Here is a 24524-nt window from a genome sequence, read left to right as displayed (position 1 = left end):
GGTCTTGTCACAGTAGGGCTGGTTTCACAGGGTCTTCGCAGTGATGGGCCGTGGTTAGCGGTCAAAGGGGTTTGCAGTGTTGGCAGTGAGACTTCTGATCAGAGGGTTCGGGTTGTGATCCAGTCCTTGGCAGAAGTTCTTAATCAGCTTTGCTAGATGTTCGTCCAACATCTCTGTGAAGGTCTGCTATCCTTGTGAAGATTGGAGCTCTAGACGATATCCGCAGGGCCTTGTCCTGGACTAGCTGAAGACTCTTCCGGTGTCGCTCATGGCAGGTCATCCATGCTGGGGAGGCATACGTCAGGGTTGGTCTGATGATCCCTTGTAGACGTTGATCTTTGTCCGGAGGGACATGGACTTGGTCTTCAGGAGTGGGTACAGCGCTGCCATCTTTCCTGTTGCCTTCTGCTGAGTATTCTCGATATGGCTTTCCCAGTTGAGTTTGCTGTCCAGGGTCACACCGAGGTAGCGGCTGCTGCTCTCCCATTTGATGGTGTCCCCGTTGAGGCTGATGTGTGGGTGCTCCTTGATCTTCTTTCTGGTGAACAGTGTTGCGGTTGTCTTGCTGGTGTTGAGTTCTATCCGCCAGTCGCTGTACCACTTCGCGATGGTATCCAATGAAGCTTGCATGTTCTTCGCCACTTCCTTTTTGCTGAATGACTGGGAGATGACTGCAACATCGTCTGCATACAGCGCCAGGTCGGTCTTGTGGAGATCTGTCGGGATGTCGTTGGTGAAGAGGTTCAACAGGAAGGGTCCGAGGTTCGATCCCTGTGGCACGCCTGCTCAGATGGGATGTGATGAGGACATCTCAGACCGCATGGTGACATGGAAGGTGCGGCCTCCCAGGTAGCTTGCAATCGCCTTCACAAGGTAGTTTGGAAATCCCAGGCCAATCATCTTGTGCAGCAGTCCCTTGTGCCAGACTCGGTCGAATGCTTTGGCGACATCCAGGAAGACTATTCCTGTGGACTTCTTGATGTTGAATCCATGGCTGATGGTGTCCACCACTCTCAGTAGCTGATGAGTCGTTGCATGCTCCTTTCCAAATCCAAACTGTTCCTTAGCTAATAGATTTCTTTCGGAGGTGAAGTCGCTGAGTCGAGCGAGGAGGACCTTCTCCAGGAGCTTCGATAATCCAGAGAGCAGGCTGATGGGGCGGTAGTTCGCTGGATCCCTCAGTGGTTTGCAGGCCTTTGGGAAAACGATGACCCTTGCTGCTTTCCAGGAACTCGGGAAGTGCTGGAGCCTCATGCATCCATTGAAGATCTCTGTGAGGTGTTCCATTGATGCTGGTGGCAGGTTGTGATTGCCAGGTTGGTTATTCCGTCGCTCCCTGGTGCCTTGCCGTTCACCAGCTTTTCTGCAAGTCCTGCTACCTCAGAGCTTGTGCACTCCTTGATGTCTTCTGCTCCCAGCCCGGTTCGGTCTTCTGCAAGATACTTCTCAACTGCTTCCTCCACTCCGTCTGAGAGCCTACTTACCTTGTTCAGGGTGAATGAAGCCTCCAGTGTCTCAGCAAGGACCTCTGCCTTGTCCTTGTTGCTGCATGCAAGGTGGGTTCGTCCCTGGATTGGTGGGCTTGGCTCCTTCTTCCCAGTCAGGCGACATGTCACTCTCCACACTGAGTTGTCCGCCTCTTTCAGCTTGGCTGTTGCAGCCTCCCACTTCTCGCCACGGTGCTGTCGGATCTGTTCCCGCAAGAGTCTTGTGAGCATGTTGTACTTCTGCAGGAGATCAGGTGTGCAGAACTTCTACCACTGGCGTCGTGCCCGGTTCTTGTCGTTGATTGACTGTTGGATGCCTCTTGGTAGGTCTTAGATGGAACCTCGGTTGTCTTCTGCTTTGGAACGGTGCTCTTGATTGCCTCATGGACTGCTGTCATGAAGTATTCCAGGGCCCTGTCGATATCATCCTTGGTGCTCAGCGTGGTTGGAGTGACCTTGCTGTTCAGCTCTTCCTTGAAGCAGCTCCAGTCAGCTCTTCTGAAGTTGGACTTCTCGGCGTGCTGGTAGGGTTCCATCTCATCTCCCACAGGCGATGTCCGAGCCATCTTTTATTGACCGGCACAGACCGGCTGGTACCTTTCGTGCCGGCGCTCTCGTGCCTGACATGCGAATATATTCCCTCAACGAACTACAGTACAGCAGGGAATTGTAGTTCAAGTGTATGCCGTGCAGTGTCTTCCTGAATCAACACAGTGGGCGTGTGTTTTAACAGAGGCAAACTGCCCAGCTCAGACACACTCAGCAATAAGTGATAAGGAGCGTTATTAAACTGATAGGAACATTGTTTTAAAGATGAAGAAAGTTAAATGCAGATTAACAAGGGGGGTCCTGGGAGTCCCTCTGCCAGACATTAGTCCTGGTTACGAGAGACTTACCCAGAGTCTTTGGCTCACTATCTTTCACAAAGAAGACTCATGTCTGGCAGAGAGTTTCCCAGGACCCCCCTTGTTATTTGCATATTTCAAGTAACTTTGGGTCTCACCCTAAGTTACTAGGGGAATCCAGACGTGGACCCCTTGCTCACTATTCTTAGAGAGGCAAAGCTACACCCTACTGATGAGGTTCAACCAGACCGAAACACGTGTCTGGGGTTGCTGTTGGTACTCGTTTTTAGAGGAGAATTGCCTAGCATTTCGGTGCTGGACTGCCCCAGGGCAGGACAAAGACTGATATGTTTAGGATATTTCTTCTCTGTGAAAGATAGTGAGCTAAAGACTCTGGTTAAGGCTCTTGTACCCAGGACTAATGTCGGGCAGAGAGTCTCCCAGGACCCACCTTGTTATTTGCATATTTCAAGTAACTTTGGGTCTCACCCTAAGTTACTAGGGGAATCCAGACGTGGACCCCTTGCTCACTATTCTTAGAGAGGCAAAGCTACACCCTACTGATGAGGTTCAACGAGACCGAAACACGTGTCTGGGGTTGCTGTTGGTACTCTTGTTCAGAGGAGAATTGCCTAGCATTTCGGTGCTGGACTGCTCCAGGGCAGGACAAAGACTGATATGTTTAGGATATTTCTTCTCTGTGAAAGATAGTGAGCTAAAGACTCTGAGTAAGGCTCTTGTAACCAGGACTCATGTCAGGCAGAGAGTCTCCCAGGACCCCCCTTGTTATTTGAAAGTTAAATGCATACAGCGCTCATTTAGGATTGGGGAAGCTACTACAGCTGCTGGGGCTGGGTGAGTGTGCAGGCGATACAAGGGGGTACAAGGGATCGACTGATGGAGGCCAGACAAGCTACAAAAGATACATAAGATACGTTGGTGAATTACTGGGTGGGCACTGACCGACTCTGAATTCCCTCCCTGACAGTCAACATGGTGGCAGTAAAGTTGGTGGCGTGGGTGATCAGGCATTTCTTTGTAACCAGGGCAGCAGAATGGGCCAACTTTAGAAAGGGGAAAGGAAAGAGCAAATTCAAAAAGTCTGAGCTGCATTGGGTCAGGCAATCGGTAATGAAATGGGGGCGGTCCTCAAGACTAGCCTTAAGGTGTTGCTGGATGAAAAAGGTTCCCCAGACACTATAATAATACATCTGGGTGGGAATAACCTAGCGCAAATGGACAGGGGGCAGCTGCTCAAGGAGATGTGCGGCGTTCTTTGCAGAATATGCAAGCAAGTGGTCTCTTTTGCTCTGATGTGGTCGGAGATGATACCCAGATACCAATGGAGGGGCGAAGTTGCACACGGCGTTGGAAGAAATCATGGAAAAAGTTGAATATGGCAATGGTGAAGTTCTGCAGATGCACGGGTTTCTCAATAATAAGGCATGGCTTGATAAATCTGGCTATACCAGGGTATTATGACAAAGAGAGGGTTCACCTCTCGTACATGGGCACAGACCTCTTCCTGCTGGATCTAGAGGGTGCATTTATCGAACAGGTTGTTGAGTATAAAAAAAATAACAAAAAATAATACCAGGGAGATAGAGGCGGCGAAGGGGTGATAACCCCTCTTTGCAGAGGAAATGACCATGAGCAATCAGCTCTTTGTATAGCCTGACACAGCGGGTGGTGGAGAGGCCTGTAAAGAGGTGCACCCTCCCCCCATTTTCAGCTTCCAGCCCAGGAAGGTTGGAAGAGCGAGACCTGGATTATGGACAAAAATGAGGATTGGTGAACTAAAAGCTGATGGGATACCATTTGAGTGTGGTGCAGGAATAAAGAAGTATGAAGGATATGCATTCCCGATTGTTTGCTGTTGAAGTATGTGCAAATAATAAAATTGCGGCCTTGTTTTTTCACAAATACGAATGGGCTCATTTTGTAGACACCAGGCGTGGGAAAGCACTGGGCAATTAAGGTAATGGAGGATGTGGGGCTGGGCTGCCTATGTTACTGCTACCAACATGGCTAATTCAGCACATACACAAACTCATAATATGGCACTAATTCCATGGGACAGGATGGCATTAACAGTAATTGTTCCCAGCGGAATTAGCATCACTGTCATGATGCCTACCTCCAAGGAGCCAGGCCGGGCCCAGCAACCCCAGAGGCAGACATCATTTTCCCCAGGGAAGTCTCAGCGGGCCCAAGTCGGGGCCCTTTGGACTCAGTCCTGGCACCTTAGGCGCCAGGCTCATAGCGGACCCCAGTCCTGGCGCCTTAGGCGCCAGGCTCATAGAAGAGGATATGTGTTTAAGTGCTTGGGTGCACACTTACCTGATGCAGACCTTGCTGCTTCATCCAGGCCCTCTTGAGGCCTGAATGGGACTACTTTACCTGTAGGACTACTTCACCACCCGGGTGTGGTAGGGGAAGGATACATACCTGATTGGTGGTAGGATACATACCAGGAACTTCTTCCAAGGCTATTTAAACCCCACCCGAACAGCCACACGTGCTTCGCGTTGTTCTGCACCTAGCAGCTGGACGCTCACGGTGTCAGCTCCTGCATCCTGACTTCAGCCACGCCTGCCAGCACCCTGGAACACCTGCAAGGGGAGAAAGGAAGAGAATAGGAGAAGAAAAGCCCTTACCTGCTAAATCTGCATCCCGGAGTCATTTCTCCAACGGCCCTGAAAAGGAAGACATCATTTTAAAGGCATTTTGTTTCGATCGCTGCAGCGCTGCATTTTACTCACCTTTGCAAGGCGCTTCCATCTTCAGCAGCGATCTTCCGGATTCAGCTACGCCCCGGCGCCTAGAGGAAAAAAGACAAGAACAAAGGTGAGAGGGAGAAAAGGAATAAGGAAAGCTCAGTTTCCTTTTAAGTCTTACCTGTTGGATTATTCCCACTGCATTTCGGGTCCTGCCGCTTCCTGGCATCTCCGGACCCCGGCCCCTATGGGGAAAAAAGACAAAGACATTGAATGAGCGAATGCAAAGACATTACCTGAGCGCTCATCCAGAACTGTTTCACTTCGGGTCGGCGCCATATCTCCGGCACTCCGAACCCCGGCCCCTAAGGGGGAAAAAGACATAAGCATTAGCGCTTGCTGCAATTAGACAACGAACATTATTATTAAGCTTGAACTTTTGAACAGAACTTTTACAGCACCTTACCTGAACAGTCAAGCTTACCTGAACTCCCATCAATCCTCAATCCAGTGAAGTAACTGGGTTTCAACGCGCCCCTGCATCAGAAGCAGGATGGAGAGCTCATCCTTCCAAACCCTAAGGTGAGGCTTCACTGGGAATCGTGGAGGAGGTATCGTGGAGGGTTGGAGGCTTGAGCATTGTTCCACAGTTGGTAATACTCCCTTTTCATGCACAGGAGGGTATCCAACGAGCCAGGGAAGCCAGAATAGAGGGGCCCTTCCTGTCCATCTTCAGAGTTCTGCGCCTTCGACGCCGCGCCTCCGTGGGAACCAGGTGAGCGTTACAATCATTTTACCACCGTACTCATAATGAACATTAGAGAGCCTGACAGTTTTGCTTTTTTTTTTAACAAGTTTATTCACCGGTTGCAGCAGAATAATTACATAGGTTTCAGTCAGGGCAATAGCAGTACATCACAGTGATTGGTTGTCAAACCCAGCTCACCTAATCTTCCACCTTGTTTTCTGCCTATGTGTATCGTTCCCTTGTTTTAGTTCATCTCGAGTCCTGAGAAAGGCCTGGGAGTTTGAGGGACTTATTAGGGGCGTAGGAACAGTTCTACCAGTTGTGGTAGAAAGGTAAGTGCCAGGAACTCCTTGTCATATTTTAAGATGGGGCCCAACAGTCTGTGAAGCGGTGAAGCGCTCCTTCTTTAGCTGCTGGGACCTTTTCCACTACCACTAGGTCCCAGACCTTCATCCACCATAACGATAGTAGGGGACCATCCTGTGTTTTCCACTTGCGGGCAAGGGTGATTTTCGCTGCCAGGAGGAATGGGTAAGTAATTTCACAGTTGGTCCCTTCTTTGGGTAGCACTTCGGTAGTGGGGTTCCCAGTGGAATTACTTCTGGCTCCATTGGCAGCTTACAGTGTGTGATAGCCTCTTTGCACTGGAGCACTACTTTCCAGAAAGATCGTGCCACTGGGCATTCCCACCACATGAGGAAGTATGCCCTGTGAGCTCCACATTGTCTCCAGCAAGTGGTGTAAGCGTTCCGGTGGATAATACCAGCGGTAAAGCAGTTTAAGAGTGCACTCTTTGTTGGTAACGCATCTAGTGGCTGTGTTGTTCCTAGAACAGATGTCAATCCAGGTTTGGTCTTCTATAGGGTGGCCCAAGTCTGTTCCCACTGGGCCATGTATGATGGTTTGTGATCAGCATATCTTCCTGCAATAATTTATATAGCCTTGTGATAAGTGTTAGGGAGAATTATCATTCTATGGCTAATTTCCCTTGCCTATGGAGGCCCCCAGCAGCTTTGCTGGATTTGAAGGGTTTGTTTTTTTCTCCTGCTAAGAGTGAGACTCTTTTTCCCACTCTTAGGCATTGTTGCTATGTGTGTTCTAGGCTATTTTTTGTGTTTAATGTCTATGGGGTTTTCTCACCTCCATAGGAACCATCTTTATTCACATGTGTTACACAGCACCCTCTGTGATGTGACACAGGGGTGTCGTAGCGACCCCCAAACATAGACTCCATACCCTGGGACTGACTACTCTCTCCCAGGCATGTAAAGTCCCCATTGACTTTACTAGTCAATTTCTATGAACTAAACCAGTATAACCCATCTTACCATGGAGGTACTGGAAAGGGTTAATAGTTTTTCCCTTATGTTCATTTTCGAGAGGGTACCGTACAGTCCCTCTCTCAAAAGTTTCTGGCTGGTGGCAGTGGTTACTACAGTAAATATTCGACCGCAAATATTTTCCTATGGCATTTTCCCATTGTTCAAGGCTACCACATTGCCAGAACTTTAATATAACTTCTTTCTTGTGTCTTTCTCTAAACTCCTAACCCAGGTCGGGGATCCTTTGTTCATCCTTTTGGCGGGCTTGTGCCCAGAAGCCCTCCTTTCGGTGCCACTGAGTCTGGGGTGGGTCCATTGTGTGGGAGGGGGAGTAGGACCCCTGGACAGGGTTGCCTCCGCTACCCATGTCACACTCTATCCTGATAGGCTGGAGGGTCTCCCGCCAAGAAGACCACTCCACTGTGTGAGTGACAGCTAGGCTGTATGAATGGGGTTCTTTTTGCATAAAAGCAGGGTCCTGAGGACTGGAAGAGCAAGACGTTGCCACTGGGACTAAGAAGCCGAAGAGGAGAGAAGCCAAAGACATCTGCAACGACTGAACCACCGGTGAAGCCCTGCTGCAGTGTCTCACCACTTTTCTCCACACAACGGGGGAAGATCTTCATCTGAAAGAGCCTTCTTCCCTTGAGCTGGTGGGGCCAACCAGTTTGCCAATCGCATTCCCAGACCTGCCTTGGTCGAATCGCCAGTACACTGTACTCGGAGGCCGGATAGCGAGGCACCAGTCCACCCGGACCGCGATTTAAAGGAGCGTACCTTTTATTCGTCGGGCAGCACCACGGCTGGTTTCATCCCTGGGTAGTGCAGTAACTCGAACCTTCCTCCACGACGAGAGCCTCTCTTCCTCTGCTGGATCCCCCGAACTGCAGGAACTACCAGGAACAACCGCCACCGCAGGAGCCACTTCTTCATTTTAAAGGTACATTGTTCCGCCAGGCCGCCCTTTCTGCGTGGTAGGGCTAAAGGTGTTTTAAATCCTTTACCTACCTGTTGGGTTGGCCGCCCCTCTCTCTTAACATTGTCTTTCACCTTCTGCATCCACCTTTTCAAAATCGTTAACCAAAGACTTGACTGCAGCTACAAGAACATTTTGCTCCTGGGCCCTTGCCCTGTACCACTAACTCTGGCACAGGCCTACTGACTCTGGCTAAATTTGTTAGAACTGCCTTCTCTAGATTGCTTCTCAACTAGAACTGTGTTGGTGCACCTACTTCTTATAACCACCCTTTCCTCCCCACTTTTAAACCTTGTGAAGTGCCATTTTGCTCGGTTTTCATTCACGTATTTTCTATACTGATGTACTGCCTTGCTTAAACTGGTTCACAAACTTATGCGAAGGGTTGCTAGGGTGTGTAAGAAAATATTTCTGTATAACTTGTGCTTTCCCTCCCTTGTGAGAAATTGCTAGAGTGCCATTTGTGTTTGGTTTGCACTCTGCCGTTTTGCTCAGATTTCACTCTTGCTCAAACTTGTCTACAATTTAACTAGGGAGTTGTGTATACTTTCATTGACGAACTTTAACTTGCTTAAGAACTGTGATAGATGGGTTTACCCAGAAGTGTATAAAATAAATATATATATTCTTATAACTACAAAGCTTTGGTCAGTGTTTCCTTGTTCCAGAGTACTGAAGGCCTATTGTGTAAACCCTGAATACTGCTCATCTCCCTCTTGAGATAGGTCTGACTGCTCAGCCACAGCTACCAACTAAATCTTTGTGGTACAGACTGATACCAACAGGGATTTATTGCTCTCACCTGTAGTCCTAATCTTCTGCAGTGCTCCCTAAGGGAACTGCACAGGATTCTGCCTAACACTAGCGTACAATGGTGAGGATAAAAGTATTGGATTTACATTTTAGAGTTCTGCTAGTACCTTGGTTCAAATAACCACAAGGCTAACTATCACAAGAAGTTTATTTTAAACAAAGTCAAAAATATGGAAAGTTACAGCCAGGAGACCCTCCTTACTAATGCTGCTGATTATGTAAGGGATCTGTGTAGACAGAAAGGTCTTCCTGTCAAAGGCAAGAAATTAGAAATGATTGATAGACTGTTAGAGAAACAAAGTCTGGATAGTGGTGCTGTAGTGGCCACTACCCCAGAAAATGTAGCAAACACTGAGGAAGATAATGTTGATAATGTTATTGTTGAAACAGATGAGGAAGAGGAGGATAACAATGTCACCCCCTTTGGCCCTCTACCTGCTCAAAGGCCTCAACCTGTGGCTACTGGACCTTTACCAGGTCCCACATTAAGTCCTGAATTTATCTCTCTAGAAACAATTAGACTTGAACTAAAATTCAAAAGAATTAGTGCCCAAACTGAACAGAGACATCAAGAACTAAGGCTCAAAGAAATGGAGCTCAATCATGAGCTTGAGATGAAGAAATTGTCTTTGGAAAATGCTTCTCTCCCCGAATCCTCTAGATCTTCCAATCCAAAAAGTCAATGGATGCCTAAAGAGATTGTGGGTATGTATGAACCTAAGTTGGATGTATTAGATTGGCTAGCTATGTTTGAATACAATCATGGGCTCCAGGATATCACAGGGAATCAGTTGATCCCCTGGTTATTCTCTAGGCTCCCCCCTGTTGCATCTGATGTGGTAATGGAGTTGGGGGAGGTGGATAGGAGGGATTATGAATGTGTAAAGTTAGCTTTGATAGCTAGATTTGGGAAGACTCCTTCCCAGTACCTTAAGAGGTTTAGGACCCTCAAAAAGCATGATAGTACCCCTTCGGCTACTTGGGCGAATGGATGTTTGAAGAATTTAGAGGGATGGATTATGAAGGAATGAGAAATCTTGTCATGATGGAGTCTATCTATGATGCCTGCTCTCCTGAGCTCAGACAGCACTTGGCTGATTCAAAAGAACTAGATTCTAAGACGCTAGCTAAGGCTGCTGACTTGTGGGTTGCCAACAGGGCTACTCACAAGGATTCAGGTGTAACTCAAAAAAAGGATGAGGGAAAGCAGCCCAAGAAAGACAACAAAGAGAATTCAAATAATTCCAATTCCAAAGAGGCCCCCAAACAAAATTCTAAGGGTAAGCCACAAGGGAAACCTAATCAGGCTTGTGCACCTTCTGGTCCCAGACCAGAAGGAGTTCAGAACAAGCCACCATTCATAAAGACATTTGGAAAATGTTATGCTTGTGGCTCTACTGATCATGTGAAAGGGGATCCCAGATGTAAGGGTAAACCTTCAGGGGTCCACACTGTCTCCTTAGCCTTCGCTCCAGAGGAGGAAGTACATATGGCCAGTGGAAAGTTTCAGCTACTAGCTGAAGACCCCATTGGAGTTTCAGCTAGTGTATCTTTAGTATCACTAGGGTTGTGGGAACAACAGAATTTAGATGTGTATAATGCTATCCCTCCTAATACTAAAGAGTATTATAAAGACAGTGTCCTAGTCAATGGTCAATGGACTCCTGCCATTAGAGACACTGGGGCCAGCATAACTGTGGTGGGCACATCTTTTTTCAAGGTGGAGGATGTTGCTAAGGCACCCAAACGCCTCACCCAGTTAGCTGGAGGGCCTGTGCAGATGCTTCCCCAATTACCAGCTCTCATCCAGTGCAATGAAATTACTGTCAGGATAAATGTGAGTGTACAATCTGAAGTACCAGGAAGGGTGCTGTTGGGCAATGATCTGAAAGACCTGGGGGTAGTGTCAAGTACTCCCAGACCTCCTAGTAAGAGATTACAGGAGCTTACCAGACTTGCAAGGGAGAGGACCTTGAGGGGCTCTCCTGGGGAGATGACAGAAAAAGGAATCACTCCTACTCCACTGGAGATACTAACTGCTATTTCAAAGCAACCAGAAGCAAAGGGGAAACCCAAGACTTGAAAGAAGAAACCAGCAGAAAACACTCCAGTCATGCCAACCAGGAAATCTCCTAGGTTGTCAAAAATGACATCTCTGATTCCTCCTCCAGCTGAGGCTGAGAGTGAGGTACAACCCCGTGTGGTGGAACTAGAGCCTGAAGATTCAGATCTAGTAGGAGTCCAGGAATTCATTGGGGATCTTGACCCTGTGGACCATCCTGAGCTGCAGTCTTTACTGGCAGAAGGTGGCCCCAACAGTCAGACTTCAGTAGAGGACAAAGAGAATGTCCAACTCTGGAAGGTCTTCGCCACCAGGCAGCTTCTCAGCTTGAAGGGCAAGAGCCTGGGAAGTATAGGTTACACTGGAAAGATGGCCTCTTCTATAGTGAGCCGACCGAGTCCATCCCTGGAGACTACAAATGACTTGTACTGCCCCAAGAAAACAGACTCCAATTCTTGCAACTAGCCCATGAGATACCTTTGGCTGGTCACTTGAGTTTCAAGAAGACCAAGAAAAGGCTCTCTCTCTACTTTTATTGGCCTAAAATGGGGGCTGAGGTAGATAAGTACTGCAAGAGTTGCCACACTTGCCAAACTTCTGGTAAAAGTGGTTCCAAAAATGTGGCACTTTTAGTGCCTCTCCCTGTGGTGGGAATACCATTTGAGAGGGTAGGAATCGACATTGTTGGTCCCCTTGATCCTCCAACCTCTTCAGGCAACAGGATTATACTTGTTGTAGTAGACCATGCTATTAGGTACCCTAAAGCAATTCCAGTGAGGACTGTTATAGCTCAGGCTGTAGCTAAGGCCCTCCTTGGTATTTTTACCAGGGTAGGGTTTCCTAAGGAGGTAATATCCGACAGGGGGTCAAATTTTATGTCCCACTACATAAAGGCCATGTGGAAAAACTGTGGAGTTACCTATAAGTTCTCAACAGCATACCACCCTCAGATAAATGGGTTGATAGAAAGGTTTAACAGAACCATGAAGAGCATGATAGGAGCTTTAGAGGATCCCCTTAAGAAAAAGTGGGATCTTCTACTGCCATGCCTTTTCTTTGCATATAGAGAAGTCCCGCAGGAGGGAGTGGGTTACAGTCCCTTTGAACTTCTCTATGGCCATCCGGTCAGAGGTCCATTGGCCCTGATCAAGGAGGGGTTGGAGAGTGCTCCTTCCCCCACACCAGTCAGAGTCACTGACTATGTGATAGGACTCCAGAGGGGAATGTCACACATAATGGCTGAGGCAAGTGATAACTTGAAAGCAGGTCAGGCTCTGGTTAAGCATTGGCATGACCAGTAGGCCAACATGGTTGAGTTCGCTCAAGACCAGCTAGTTCTTGTTATGGTCCCAACAAGGCAGAGGGCCTTGCAGGACAAATAGATGGGACCCTTCAAGGTTGTGGGAAAACTTGGAGAGGTGAACTATCTGGTAGACTTAGGCAATCCTAAGGAGGTTCCTAGAGTCTTTCACACCAACCGTCTAAAAGCTTATGTCTCGAGACCAGAACTGGGAGCTTTGCTTCTAGCTTCAGCTCAGGGGGAGGAGGAGAGTGAACCTCTAACTGACCTCATCAGAGGCAACCCTTTAGATGAGAAAATAGAAGGAGTTAATCTCTCTTCTAATCTGACACCTGAGCAACAGGAGGAGTGCAAAGTTTTGTTAAATCAATTTGCCCCTCTGTTTTCTCTAGCACCAGGCTTGACCCCTTGGGGCCACCATGATATCCATACTGGTGACTGTGTACCTGTTAAAAGCAGGGGCTACAGTATGTCAGAAAATGTAAGAACCCACATCAAAGGAGAGGTCAACAAGATGGTTGATCTTGGGGTAATAGAGCCCTCTACTAGTCCATGGTTTAGCCCAGTTGTGTTAGTACCAAAGGCAGGATCCTAGGAGTTGAGATTCTGTGTGGACTATAGAGCACTAACTGCAGTCACTAAGACTGATGCCCATCCTTTGCCAAGGACAGATGAGCTGGTGGATAGACTTGGTCAGCCAAGTTCCTCAGCACATTTGACCTCATGTCAGGCTATTGGCAAAGAGCCCTGACTGACCATGCCAAGGAGGAAACTGCATTCTCCACCCCAGTTGGCTTATACCAGTCTAAGATTATGCCTTTTGTATTAAAGAATGCACCTGCCACATTCCAAAGGATGGTTAATCAGGTTCTGAATGGGATGGAGGACTTCTGCATGGCATACTTGGATGACATTGCAGTGTTGAGCCCTACTTGGAAGGAACATGTTGACCAGCTAGGATATGTTTTGCAGGCTCTTGAACAGGCCCATCTGACCATAAAGGCAAGTAAATGCCAAATTGGTCAGAGTAAAGTGGTCTACCTTGGGCATGAGGTAGGAGGTGGTGAAATAAGGCCTTTGCTCAGCAAGATTGAAGCTGTGCAAAATTGGACAACCCCTTCTACTCAAACCCAGGTGAGAGCCTTCCTAGGCCTCACTGGGTATTACAGGAATTTCATTGAGAACTATGGATCCATAGCTTCTCCGCTGAATGTAATCTCTTCTCCTATGTTCCCTAAAAAGATCAAATGGAATGAAGAGTGCAATCAGGCCTTTGAAAGCCTGAAGAAAGCCCTTTGTCAAGCTCTAGTTCTCAGAGTTCCTGACTACCACCAACCCTTCAGTGTACAAACAGATGCTTCCAATATAGGCATAGGTGCAGTACTCAGTCAACTGGATGAGAAAGGTAGGGAGCGTCCCATTTGCTTCATCAGTAGGAAACTGAAGGAACCTGAAACAAGGTGGGCAACTATTGAGAGAAAATGTTTTGCCATTGTGTGGGCTTTGAAGAAGTTTAGACCATGCTTGTATGGATCTACTTTAATCATTCAAACAGACCACCAACCCTTGAGATGGTTGATGCAAATGAACGGGGAAAACCCAAAACTGCTAAAATTATCAATCTGCCTCCAAGGGTTTGATTTTACCATTGAGCACAGGTCAGGATGTCACCACCAACATGCTGAAGGTCTCTCTAGGATGTTTATAACCGACTAGAGGAAAGAGACTCATCCAGGAGTGGATTAGATCCTCCTGTCCCTTAGTCTGGGGGGTGGGGGCGAATGTTAGGGAGAATTCTCATTCTATGGCTAATTTCCCTTACCTATAGAGTCCCCCAGCAGCTTGGCTGGATTTGAAGGGTTTGTTATTGTCTCCTGCTAAGAGTGAGACTCTTTTCCCCACTCTTAGGCATTGTTGCTATGTGTGTTCTAGGCTATTCTTTGTGTTTAATGTCTATGGGGTTTTCTCACTTCCATAGGAACCATCTTTATTCACATGTGTTACACAGCACCCTCCGTGCAGTGACCCAGGGGTGTCGTAGCGACCCCCAAACATAGACTCCATGCCCTGGGACTGACTACTGTCTCCCAGGGCATTTAAAGTTCCCATTGACTTTACTAGTCAATTTCTAAACCAGTACAACCCATCTTACCATGGAGGTACAGGAAAGGGTTAATAGTTTTTCCCTTATGTTCGTTTTCGAGAGGGCACCGTACAGTCCCTCTCTCAAAAGTTTCTGGCTGGTGGCATTGGTTACTAGCGTAAATATTCAACCGCTAATATTTTCCTATGGGATTTTCCCATTGTTCGAGGCTACCACATCTTCTGACAGCCTCTAACATACCGCCGGTGTATTTTTATATTAACTTTACTCCGGTAGGTTTTATTTGCCAGAACTGTAATATAACTTCTTTCTCGTGTCTTTCTCTAAACTCCTAACCCAGGTCAGGGATCCTTTGTTCGTCCTTTTGGCGGGCTTCTGTGCAGAAGCACTCATTTCGGCGCCACTGAATCTGGGGTGGGTCCATTGTGTGGGAGGGGGAGTAGGACCCCTGGACAGGGTTGCCTCCGCAACCCATGTCGCACTCTATCCTGATAGGCTGGAGGGTCTCCCGCCAAGAAGACCACTCCACTGTGTGAGTGACAGCTAGGCTGTATGAATGGGGTTCTTTTTGCATAAAAGCAGGGTCCTGAGGACTGGAAGAGCAAGACGTCGCCACTGGGAATAAGAAACTGAAGAGGAGAGAAGCCAAAGACATCTGTAACGACTGAACCACCGGTGAAGCCCTGCTGCAGCGTCTCACCACTTTTCTCCACACGACGAGAGAAGATCTTCATCTGAAAGAGCCTTCTTCCCTTGAGCTGTTGGGGCCAACCAGTTTGCCAATCGCATTCCGGGACCTGCCTTGGTCGAATCGCCAGTACCCTGTACTCGGAGGCCGGATAGCCAGGCACCAGTCCATCCGGACCGCGATTTAAAGGAGCGTACCTTTTATTCGTCAGGCAGCACCACGGCTGGTTCATCCCTGGGTAGTGCAGTAACTCGAACCTTCCTCCACAACGAGAGCCTCTCTTCCTCTGCTGGATCCCACCGCAGGAGCCACTTCTTCATTTTAAAGGTACATTGTTCTGCCAGGCCGTCCTTTCTGCGTGGTAGAGCTAAAGGTGTTTTAAATCCTTTACCTACCTGTTGGGTTGGCCGCCCCTATCTCTTAACATTGTGTTTCACCTTCTGCATCCGCCTTTTCAAAATCGTTAACCAAAGACTTGACTGCAGCTACAAGAACATTTTGCTCCTGGGCCCTTGCCCTGTACCACTAACTCTGGCACAGGCCTACTGACTCTGGCTACATTTGTTAGAACTGCCCTCTCTAGATTGCTTCTCAACTAGAACTGTGTTGGTGCACCTACTTCTTATAACCACCCTTTCCTCCCCACTTTAAACCCTGTGAAGTGCCATTTTGCTCAGTTTTCATTCACATATTTTCTATACTGATGTACTGCCTTGCTTAAACCGGTTCACAAACTTATGGGAAGTGTTGCTAGCGTGTGTACGAAGATACTTCTGTATAACTTGTGCTTTTCCTCCCTTCTGAGAAATTGCTAGAGCGCCATTTGTGTTTGGTTTGCACTGTGCCGTTTTGCTCAGGTTTCACTGTTGCTCAAACTTGTCTACAATTTAACTAGGGAGTTGTGTATACTTTCATTGATGAACTTTAACTTGCTTAAGAATTGTGATAGATGTGTTTAACCAGAAGTGTATAAAATAAATATATATATTCTTTTACTACAAAGCTTTGGTCAGTGTTTCCTTGTTCCATAGTACTGAATACTGCTCATCTCCCTCTTGAGATAAGTCTGACTGCTCAGCCACAGCTACCAACTAAATTTATGTGGTACAGACTGATACCGAAGGCGATTTATTGCTCTCACCTGAAGTCCTAATCTTCTGTAGTGCTTCTTAAGGGAACTGCACAGGATTCTGCCTAACAATAAATCCTTGTCGCAGGCCCTCCTGCAGTGTCAGTTCTAGGGGGTGAGGCGCTCTAGTGGCCCCCCTTTTGACCAAGGGATGGATAATCCAGTGTCGGATTTGAGCATAAGTGAATCCGTCTGTTTCCGTTAGGGAGAACTGGATTTTGCATTTCTCAAAGATGTAGGGGGTATCATTTTCAAACAGTTGCGAAACTGTCTGTAGCCCCTCCAAACTCCTGACTCCAATTCATAATGTTTGCCACTTCTAGGCCCGGGGTGAAGTCTGGGTTTTGAAGGACTGGTGAGTATGGGCCCAGACCCTTTGGGATTCCTTTCTTTCGCAGTGCCCAATCCCAAATTCTCATGGTAGCATTAGTTGAGGAGAGAATGGTTGGCTAGTGTTTGCGTGCTGTCCCCAAAACGTGTAGTAGCGAGCTCAGTTGGAAGGGGTATCTGGCTTGTTCGATGATCGCCAACTTCGGGGGATGTGTGGGCATGGCCCAGGGTAGGGCGTTTGTCAATTGTGCTGCTGCGTAATAATTACGGAGGTTGGGTACTCCCATTCAACCCATTTAGCAGCTCCTGTCATCACTTTCTACGGGATTCAAGCCTTGCCTTTCTTCCATATGAATCAGGAGATTTGTTTTTGTACTTGCAGGAGTGGCTTTAAAGGGATTTCCACTGGCAGGGACGAGCATAAGTGTAGAAATCTGGGTAGAAGGTTAATTTTTAATGCTGTGATTCTCCCCAATAGCGAGATCTCCTGCCCTGTCCATCTATTGAGGTCCGTATAGAGCTCTTTGGGGTTTGGTGTGATTTCTACCCCCAGATACTTTATTGCTTTCGTGCTCCACTCTAATGGGTACGTCTGGCTGAGGCCGTACATCGTGTCGTTGGGCATTTCTACCCCCAGGGCTCCTGATTTAGCATAGTGAATGGTGAAGCCCGCCACCTGTTCAAATGAGTCCAGTTCAATTAGGCCCTCTGGTAGGGAAGAGCGGCTGTTTGTGAGAAAGAGCATTACATCATCCACATAGAGGGACACCGTATATTGCTCGCCTTTTATGTTCACCCCATTGATGGCGGGATTGTTGTAGATTTTTTTTGCAAATGGTTCCATAATTAGGACGAAGATTAACGGTGAGAGCGGGCATCCTTGTCTTGTCCCACATGAGAGTGGGATGGGGCCAATTGCCTCTGGCTTACCTTCAGGGTTGCTCTAGGGGATCTGTAGTTAGCTAGTAACATTTTGTGTAAGAGAGGGCCAAATTGGAAAGCTTCAAGGACCAGGCGCATGAATGACGAATCTACCTTGTCAAATGCTTTAGTTGTATTCCAATGAAAATAGAGCCATTTTGCGGTGTTCCATTAACGCCACTTCTACCAGATTGAGAGCTTGCCGAATGTTGTCTCCAGTGCTTCTTCCCATTAAAAATCTAGGTTCGTACAGATTTGTATTTTTATAACGGCGTTGCTAATATTGCTTCTTTAATGTGAAAGCATATGTAGGAGAAAAACAATAGGCTCATCAAATCATTGTTTGTCATCATTGCAGACACATTTCTTATTTATTTAAAGAGCACATAAGAGGGGCACTGAAACAATATTAAACATATTTCTGTTATTTCCACAAAATAAAGAATGTATTGTTCTGTATTTTTGTTTATGTCGCTGGTGAAAGCCACGTAAATCAGAAACGTAAAAGATTGAGAGCATTTCTCAAGTATGACTGTAGTCTTGGAAGAATGCTAAACCTAGCGGAAGCTACCCGAGAATGCCGAGTGCTCTTTTGTTGACTTAACATCAAAGAAATGTTCGTTTGACATTGCCAGGAAAAACATGTCCTAACTTGCTCCGCAGAAATTTCAGATCGTGGCCCTGACGAACCAATCACCAATCGGCTCTTTTAAAGGTAGCTAGGGAGGGTTTCTAATGACGTTTGTGTTTCCATGCGGGGAAAACAAATGTGTATCTTAGAGCACAATAGAGTCACCTGATGCTAATGATGGGTTAGCAGAGAGGTTTCTCCGGACACAGAAACGGAAGACTGTTGTCTGCAAATCTGGACGGTCGTGCTATGTATCTCTCAAATGCTAACATGCAACTCAGGTTTCAATTGGGCTACCAGGCAACATTAAACTAACATTGATCTTTTCTACGGGGAGGTATTTATTAATTTATATTCTTTCTGTGATAATTCAGTTCGTGAAAAATGGAGCTGGAGTGTCGGGATGCCTCGTTGACCAGAAGTTTTGTTTCAGATACATATCTAGCTAAGATCTTTGAAGGATTTGGGCACATGCGTTTGCACAATGTGCTATGCGATGTGATTTTGGAAGCCAGCGGAGTCCCTTTCCCAGCACATAAAGTTATTTTGGCATCGGCAAGCAGTTACTGCAAATTATTCTTTTCTGGAAATGCAACAAATCCTGAGAACTCTGAAAGTATCATCCGACTAAAAGATGTTAGTGCGGGTGGGCTTCGAACTGTGCTGAATTTCATTTATTCAAACAAGCTGGATCTCTCCATTGACAATGTCGAAGACACGCTCAAAGCAGCGGAAATGTTACTGGTGCGGGAAGCAATCAAATTGTGCTTCACATATTTAGAGGACTGCCTAGACAACGGTAAGTGCATGGAAGTCCTCAACATTGTTAAAAGGCACGGACCCGAAGAGCTAAAGCTCAAAGCAATGTGTTACCTTGGGCAGAATTACAAGCACATCCTGGCAGATGAAAGGCAACTCCAAGAGCTAGACAAAGTGACCCTGTGTGAAATCCTGGACAGAAAGGAGATCGAGGAATACAGTGAGCTCGAGCTGTTCATGTTCACAAAATGCTGGTTGCAAAAGGATGCTGCGAGACTTAAAGAAGCAGAAGACTTACTAAAAAGGATCAGGTTCCCCCTGATCCCACTGGAGGACCTTCAGCAATCTGTCCAGGTAGTACCATTTATGAAAACACACTCCAGTTGCTTCAAATACCTGCAGGACGCTCTGAGCTACCACTCTCAGCTGTATGCACAGCCCATCTTGCAATCAGAAAGCACATCTATTCGCTCTAATTCGGAGAGACTGCTAGTCCTTGGTGGAAGAACTACAGACAACAGCATTTCTAGCAGTGTCTGGATAGAAGATGAGGGAGGCAGCACTTGGGAAAAACTCGGGGAGCTTTGTAACCCAGTGTACAATCACTGTGTAGCTGTGATCAATGATTTCATCTATGTTATTGGAGGGCAAACAAGATTTGACCCATCAGGAAAACGTCCTTCAAATGAGGTAAGATATATTTCAGTCATGATATTTAAACAAGCATTTACAATGGCAATAGTTTTGGCGTTTGTAGTTCTTTATTGCATTTTACATACAGCATGGAGGGTGGAGGGACGGAATGAGAAATGACAGCACAGGAAGGGAATGAAGGGCAGTGTCTTGGGTGAGGGAAGCACTGTGGAGGGATGTTGGTGTGGGTGCTTACCATACTATTATAAATGCTGCCTTTTGTTTTAACATATTCACTGGCCAGATTCCAAGGGGACAAGTAATGGTGCCAGTCCCTTAAAGGCTAAATCTTGCTCATTCACACAAGTACATCATAGTTCATTGATGCCCTCATTAAATCTGACAAGCTGCAGCAAACTATATTATGCTTAGTATACTAATGAATCATAATGATAACCAAGAAATGATTGGCATGACCAGTTTGGCCACATTCAGTTCACCATGGGTGGGAATCAGTTACAATTTGAGCACAGTTCTCACCATAGCCCTGTGCTAACTTGGGGGGCACTTGTTGCCAGACCGGATTTTCATCCCATTATTGACAGCATCCATTAATCCAATTGGTGTACATGCAGCTGGAGAGTTCCCTGGTTTTCTGCTGGCATAAGGCAAACATTGGAACATCACATACAATACAGAAGAATGTATATGTTTTTTTTGGAAACAATCAATGTGCATGTGGTCCATAACAGAAAGTGGAGCAGTCGCTTTGTAAAAAGAGGGTAAAGTGATAATTAGGTAAGTGTTGATGCAGTTGGTGGAGGGTGAAGACACACATTAAAACATGGAATGGGAACAGCACAGAATGGCCCAATGGGCTACGCACAGTGTTTACAGAATGCAGATAATAATGTACAGCTCAAATAGTAAGATATAAACAATGTACAACAGGGGATTGGCAGATCAAGGGGTGAGGTGGTTGGTTAAATTAAGAGTCCCCATACAGCCAGAAGTTTGAGGGCAGATTTGAAAGGAGCAGCATGTTTGAGATCATTAAGGAGGGTGTTAGTGTCATTAAGGAGGGTGTTGTAGTGAACAGGAGCAAAGAGAGAAAAAGAGAAAAGCAGGATACATTACACAGTGCATGAACAGAGGGATTGAGTAGGGAACTGGGGCAAACAGTAGGAGAAGAGGGGTCCCCTGCGACAGAGTTAGCTCGATTGAGGGTGACAGGACATGTACTGATTTCAAAATAAATATGAGTAATTTTAAGAGGTATTATTCATAGAGCGAGAATGATGGTGAATGGGAAGAGTTTCAAATGTGAACATTTTGGTGATGTGACAAAAGAGTGCAAGTCTGTGCAAAAGTCGGTGGAGTTCAGGATCTCTGGCGACGAGGAACTCAAGGTTGTGCACATTAGGGACTATGTGAGATGGTATGGGGAAATGAAAAAGGTGAGGGAAGAAAGGTTGAAGTATGAGGTGCAGGCAAGCAGATGACTTTGGTGTTGGGAGGCATTGAGCATAAGACACAATGGCTCCATGCAGTGTTGAATGGGCAAGAGACAGTGATGTGAGAGGAGAATTTGAGGGAAAGTAGGAAGGATAAAGATTATCTGGGTATCAGACTCCCTTGAGTCATACAACAATGCCCGCTGCAGAAACCCTGATTGGGGCACAGCTCACACAGCCTCGCTTAGGAAAAGTCAAATTTCCAGGCATTCTGTGATCACCTGACAAATTCAGGAACTACATCATTAAAATAGGCTCCTTCCTTTGATGTCTATTGAAATACTTCCCTTCAATTTCATCAAATACTCTCCCTCTTCCAGTTTCCTGCCATGTCCTTCTCTCCATCCTGCCACCTTTAGTCAATCACAGACTTATGTCAGAAAGTGGTTGTGAAATAGTCTCTACAGTGTGTCTTAAAATGACTGCAATTTTACCCAGACAGGACACCTTCTGGTTTTGTCATTTATTGAGTGCTCAATACTAATCAGAAACGAGAACATGCATTGTTAGTTGAACCCTGAGCATCACCAATTGATATGGCCAACCACAGTCTTCCATTATGAACTAAGAAAGAGTATAACTTCATACTAAACATGTTTAAAGAATTAATAGCTAGTGGTCAAAGCATCAAAAAACCTCTGAAATGTGCCTTATTTGCATGTCAACATGACTATATTCATAAATCAACATTGCTGTCAAATTGAACTTGAACTTTAAGGTGATATTGCACAGGTGCCCTCTCCTTATAGCCCACAGCGATGTATAAAGTCAAAGGGCTTACCCTGTGCCCACACTACGTCGATTCCCTGGCATATTTAAATATTGGACTTCACACTGACTCTTCTCTGTGAAATTCCACCTAAGTGTGGGTGGACTTCTTCACTCTGAGAAGCCTTCTTAGAGCACCGGCCATGACAAATTCGAGAGCACAACGCACTTATAATCTCAACCCCCCTTCGATTTTGTATCTGATTCTATCTTCCACAGAGGACACTATTGTGCCAGTGCCGCTTCTGTTAACTTTAAAAGCCATCACAATTTATGCATATTTTAAGCCTGGCTTCTCACTGTGCATATAGTTCAGGCCTGGCTTCTCAATGTACATATATTGCAAGCCCTTACTCCAACCCCTGTTTCACATTTTGCATCTTTATCACAAGTTTGACCACTCTATCGTGAAAAAGAAAAATGTGCATCTTGCTATTCTAATACCATTCTCCAAAAATGTTGATATTATTTCTCTGCAACTGTTTTGGTAATAGCTGTAACTTATGATATGATATGGCATTTGTAACGCGCCTATACACAAGTGTTTCAAGGCACAATGAGGCAAGGAAGGGGGAACAGAGGGAGGATAGAGACAACGATCTTAATAGGCCAAGTGACATTGAGATTGTGCAAGTCCAGGGGAGGGGAAAGTGCCAGGGGAAAGGGCAGTGCTGTACATGGGATCAAAACAATAACAAGAAGTGCAGCCAACAGGTGGCAGGGGCAAGGGTAAGTGCAGACAGCAGGTGTCCAGAAATGCAGGTTGGGGGACTGTAGGTTTACAGATACAGACCCGAGTGCAGGGGTTGCCGGGAGGCAGTGCAGGTGTGAAACTGCGCGGGCAGGGACTTGGGCCCGAAATCAGAGAGTAGCCAGGTGACCAGTGCAGTATCAGACAGGAAATCAGCAGGGGAGAGGAAGAGAGAAGGCAGAAGCAAAGAGGAAGGTCTTGAGGTGTTTCCGGAACCAGAGATGGCTCTCCTCATGTTTCAGAGAGGCAGGGAGACTGTTCCAGAGGGAGGCCCCAGCTGAAGAAAGAGATCTACCACCAACTCGTTGCTTGGAGAGCGACTGACCCTTAGGGAGTTGGAGGTGGAGGAACAAAGAGCTTGAATAGAAAGGTATTTACGAAGAGAGGGTTGGAGGTATTGAGGACCCAGGCCCCAGAAAGCCTTGTGGACAATGAAGAGTGTCTTGAACATAATCCTTGCAGCTACTGGGAGCCAATGCAGAGATGTCAGTGCTGGAGAGATACGATCCCTGGGTTTGAGGCCAAAGACACATCTCGCAGTCCTGTTCTGGATGAGTTGCAGAGGGTGGGGAGTATATGCAGCCAGATTTCGAAAGAGGCTGTTGCATTAGTCCTGCCTAGATAGAACCAGAGCTCTAGAGACAGTGAGCTTCTGGGAAAAGGAGAGGAAAGGAAGAATACCTCTGAGAAGGTGCAGTAGGTAGTTTGACTTCTTAGAGACGTCAGAGATGTGAGGGGAAAAGGAGAGTGTGGAGTCGAAGATGACCCCGAGGTTCTTAGCCTCACAGGTGGGAGCAGGAAGAGGACCAAGGGAGGCAGGACAGAAAGTGACAGGAAAGAAGGGTGCAGGTGTGCCGATGAGGAGAATCTCTGTCTTACTGGCATTATGGCAGAGATCGTTGGCGGCCCACCACTCCTGGATAGCAGCCAGACAGTCAGAGATGAGAGGAGAAGAGTTGGCAGAGGGGAGCCTGAAAACGAGATGAGTGTCATCCGCCTAGCACTGAAAGTTGGAGCAGAGAGCGGCAATGCGGTGGCCAAGAGGTGCCAGGTACTTCTTATCAGGACATTTGTGTCTCTAATACTGTAATTTTGTACTGATACAGAATTGAGTGTAAGCAGTTTCACCATCACACTGCTTCTGAGGACACGTTTTATGACATTTAAAAACAAGAGGTGCAGTACCACTGAGAATAAAGAGAGGTCCTTGTCAGAAATTAAAAATGTCTTCGGTACTGCACCTCTCCAAAATATGCTTGTATTACTTTCTGGAGAGGTGCAATACCGCTGCTAACATACATAGGGCCTCGTATGCCCTTTTCTTTTATGCATAGAACTGCATAGATAGAGGACTCACGCTACAGGATGGTGTACGGGCTGATCTAACTGATGCAGCAGACCATAGAGCACCACAAATCAAGGTGCTGCCTGCATCCAGACACAGGACCGTGCCCTTGTGTTTGTTGTATACATACCTGGAGAAACGAAATGAATTTTACATGCCTCTCTGAGTTTCCATGGCAAAAATGAAGTCGGCTGTTTAACATTAGTTATGCAGCAGCACTGCGTTAGTATTACTCTTTGGGTCTGTCTGCACGGTTCCACCCCCTCTCTGGTTCAGGAGACATTTGGCAACATTGTACACTGCCTCTGACTACTATGCCTGCACAGGCAAATGCAAAGGTTGTGAAGAACAGAAAACAAGATTGCTGCTGAAAGTAGCCCTAAACTAGCACAATCGTATGCGAAATAGCTCAAAATAGCCCAAAAGGCAAATCAATTTGCAGCTGGGAAATGGAAAGCTGAGCCACTTGCTTCTTTAAAAAATGATGCTGATTGGAGCACATCTTCTTAGTGAGCTCCTCATTTGGTAGTGCAGTGGAGGAGTTTAGAAAAAGACATTTTAGTGAGTTGGCCATTTAATTCCGTGGCACTGTTGGTTGCTATGCTAAACAGATATTTTCTGTTCAGAACTCTGTTTCCTCTCTCTCCCTTTTGTAACAATGGTTTTGGCAATTGCGCCACA

General features: G+C 46.6%; 2 protein-coding genes across 2 annotated transcripts in view; one reads left to right on the top strand and one right to left on the bottom strand.

Moving 5' to 3' along the window:
- The window catches only part of DPP7 (dipeptidyl peptidase 7), a 3316481-nt gene that overhangs the window by 640046 nt on the left and 2651911 nt on the right, over positions 1 to 24524 (bottom strand). The gene's annotated exons all lie outside the window — the stretch shown is intronic.
- Positions 18314 to 24524, top strand: part of LOC138471873 (kelch-like protein 13) — a 610358-nt gene continuing 604147 nt past the window's right edge. The window contains exon 1 of the mRNA XM_069609732.1: positions 18314 to 19522. Coding sequence (XP_069465833.1) covers positions 18458 to 19522 — 1065 coding nt within the window. The 5' untranslated portion in view covers positions 18314 to 18457. The remainder of the gene's footprint in view (positions 19523 to 24524) is intronic.

Source organism: Ambystoma mexicanum, chromosome 8, assembly GCF_040938575.1.
Source record: "Ambystoma mexicanum isolate Mex_15411 chromosome 8, UKY_AmexF1_1, whole genome shotgun sequence".
Taxonomy (NCBI): Eukaryota; Metazoa; Chordata; class Amphibia; order Caudata; family Ambystomatidae; genus Ambystoma; species Ambystoma mexicanum.
This window is presented reverse-complemented; position numbering and strand designations above follow the sequence as displayed.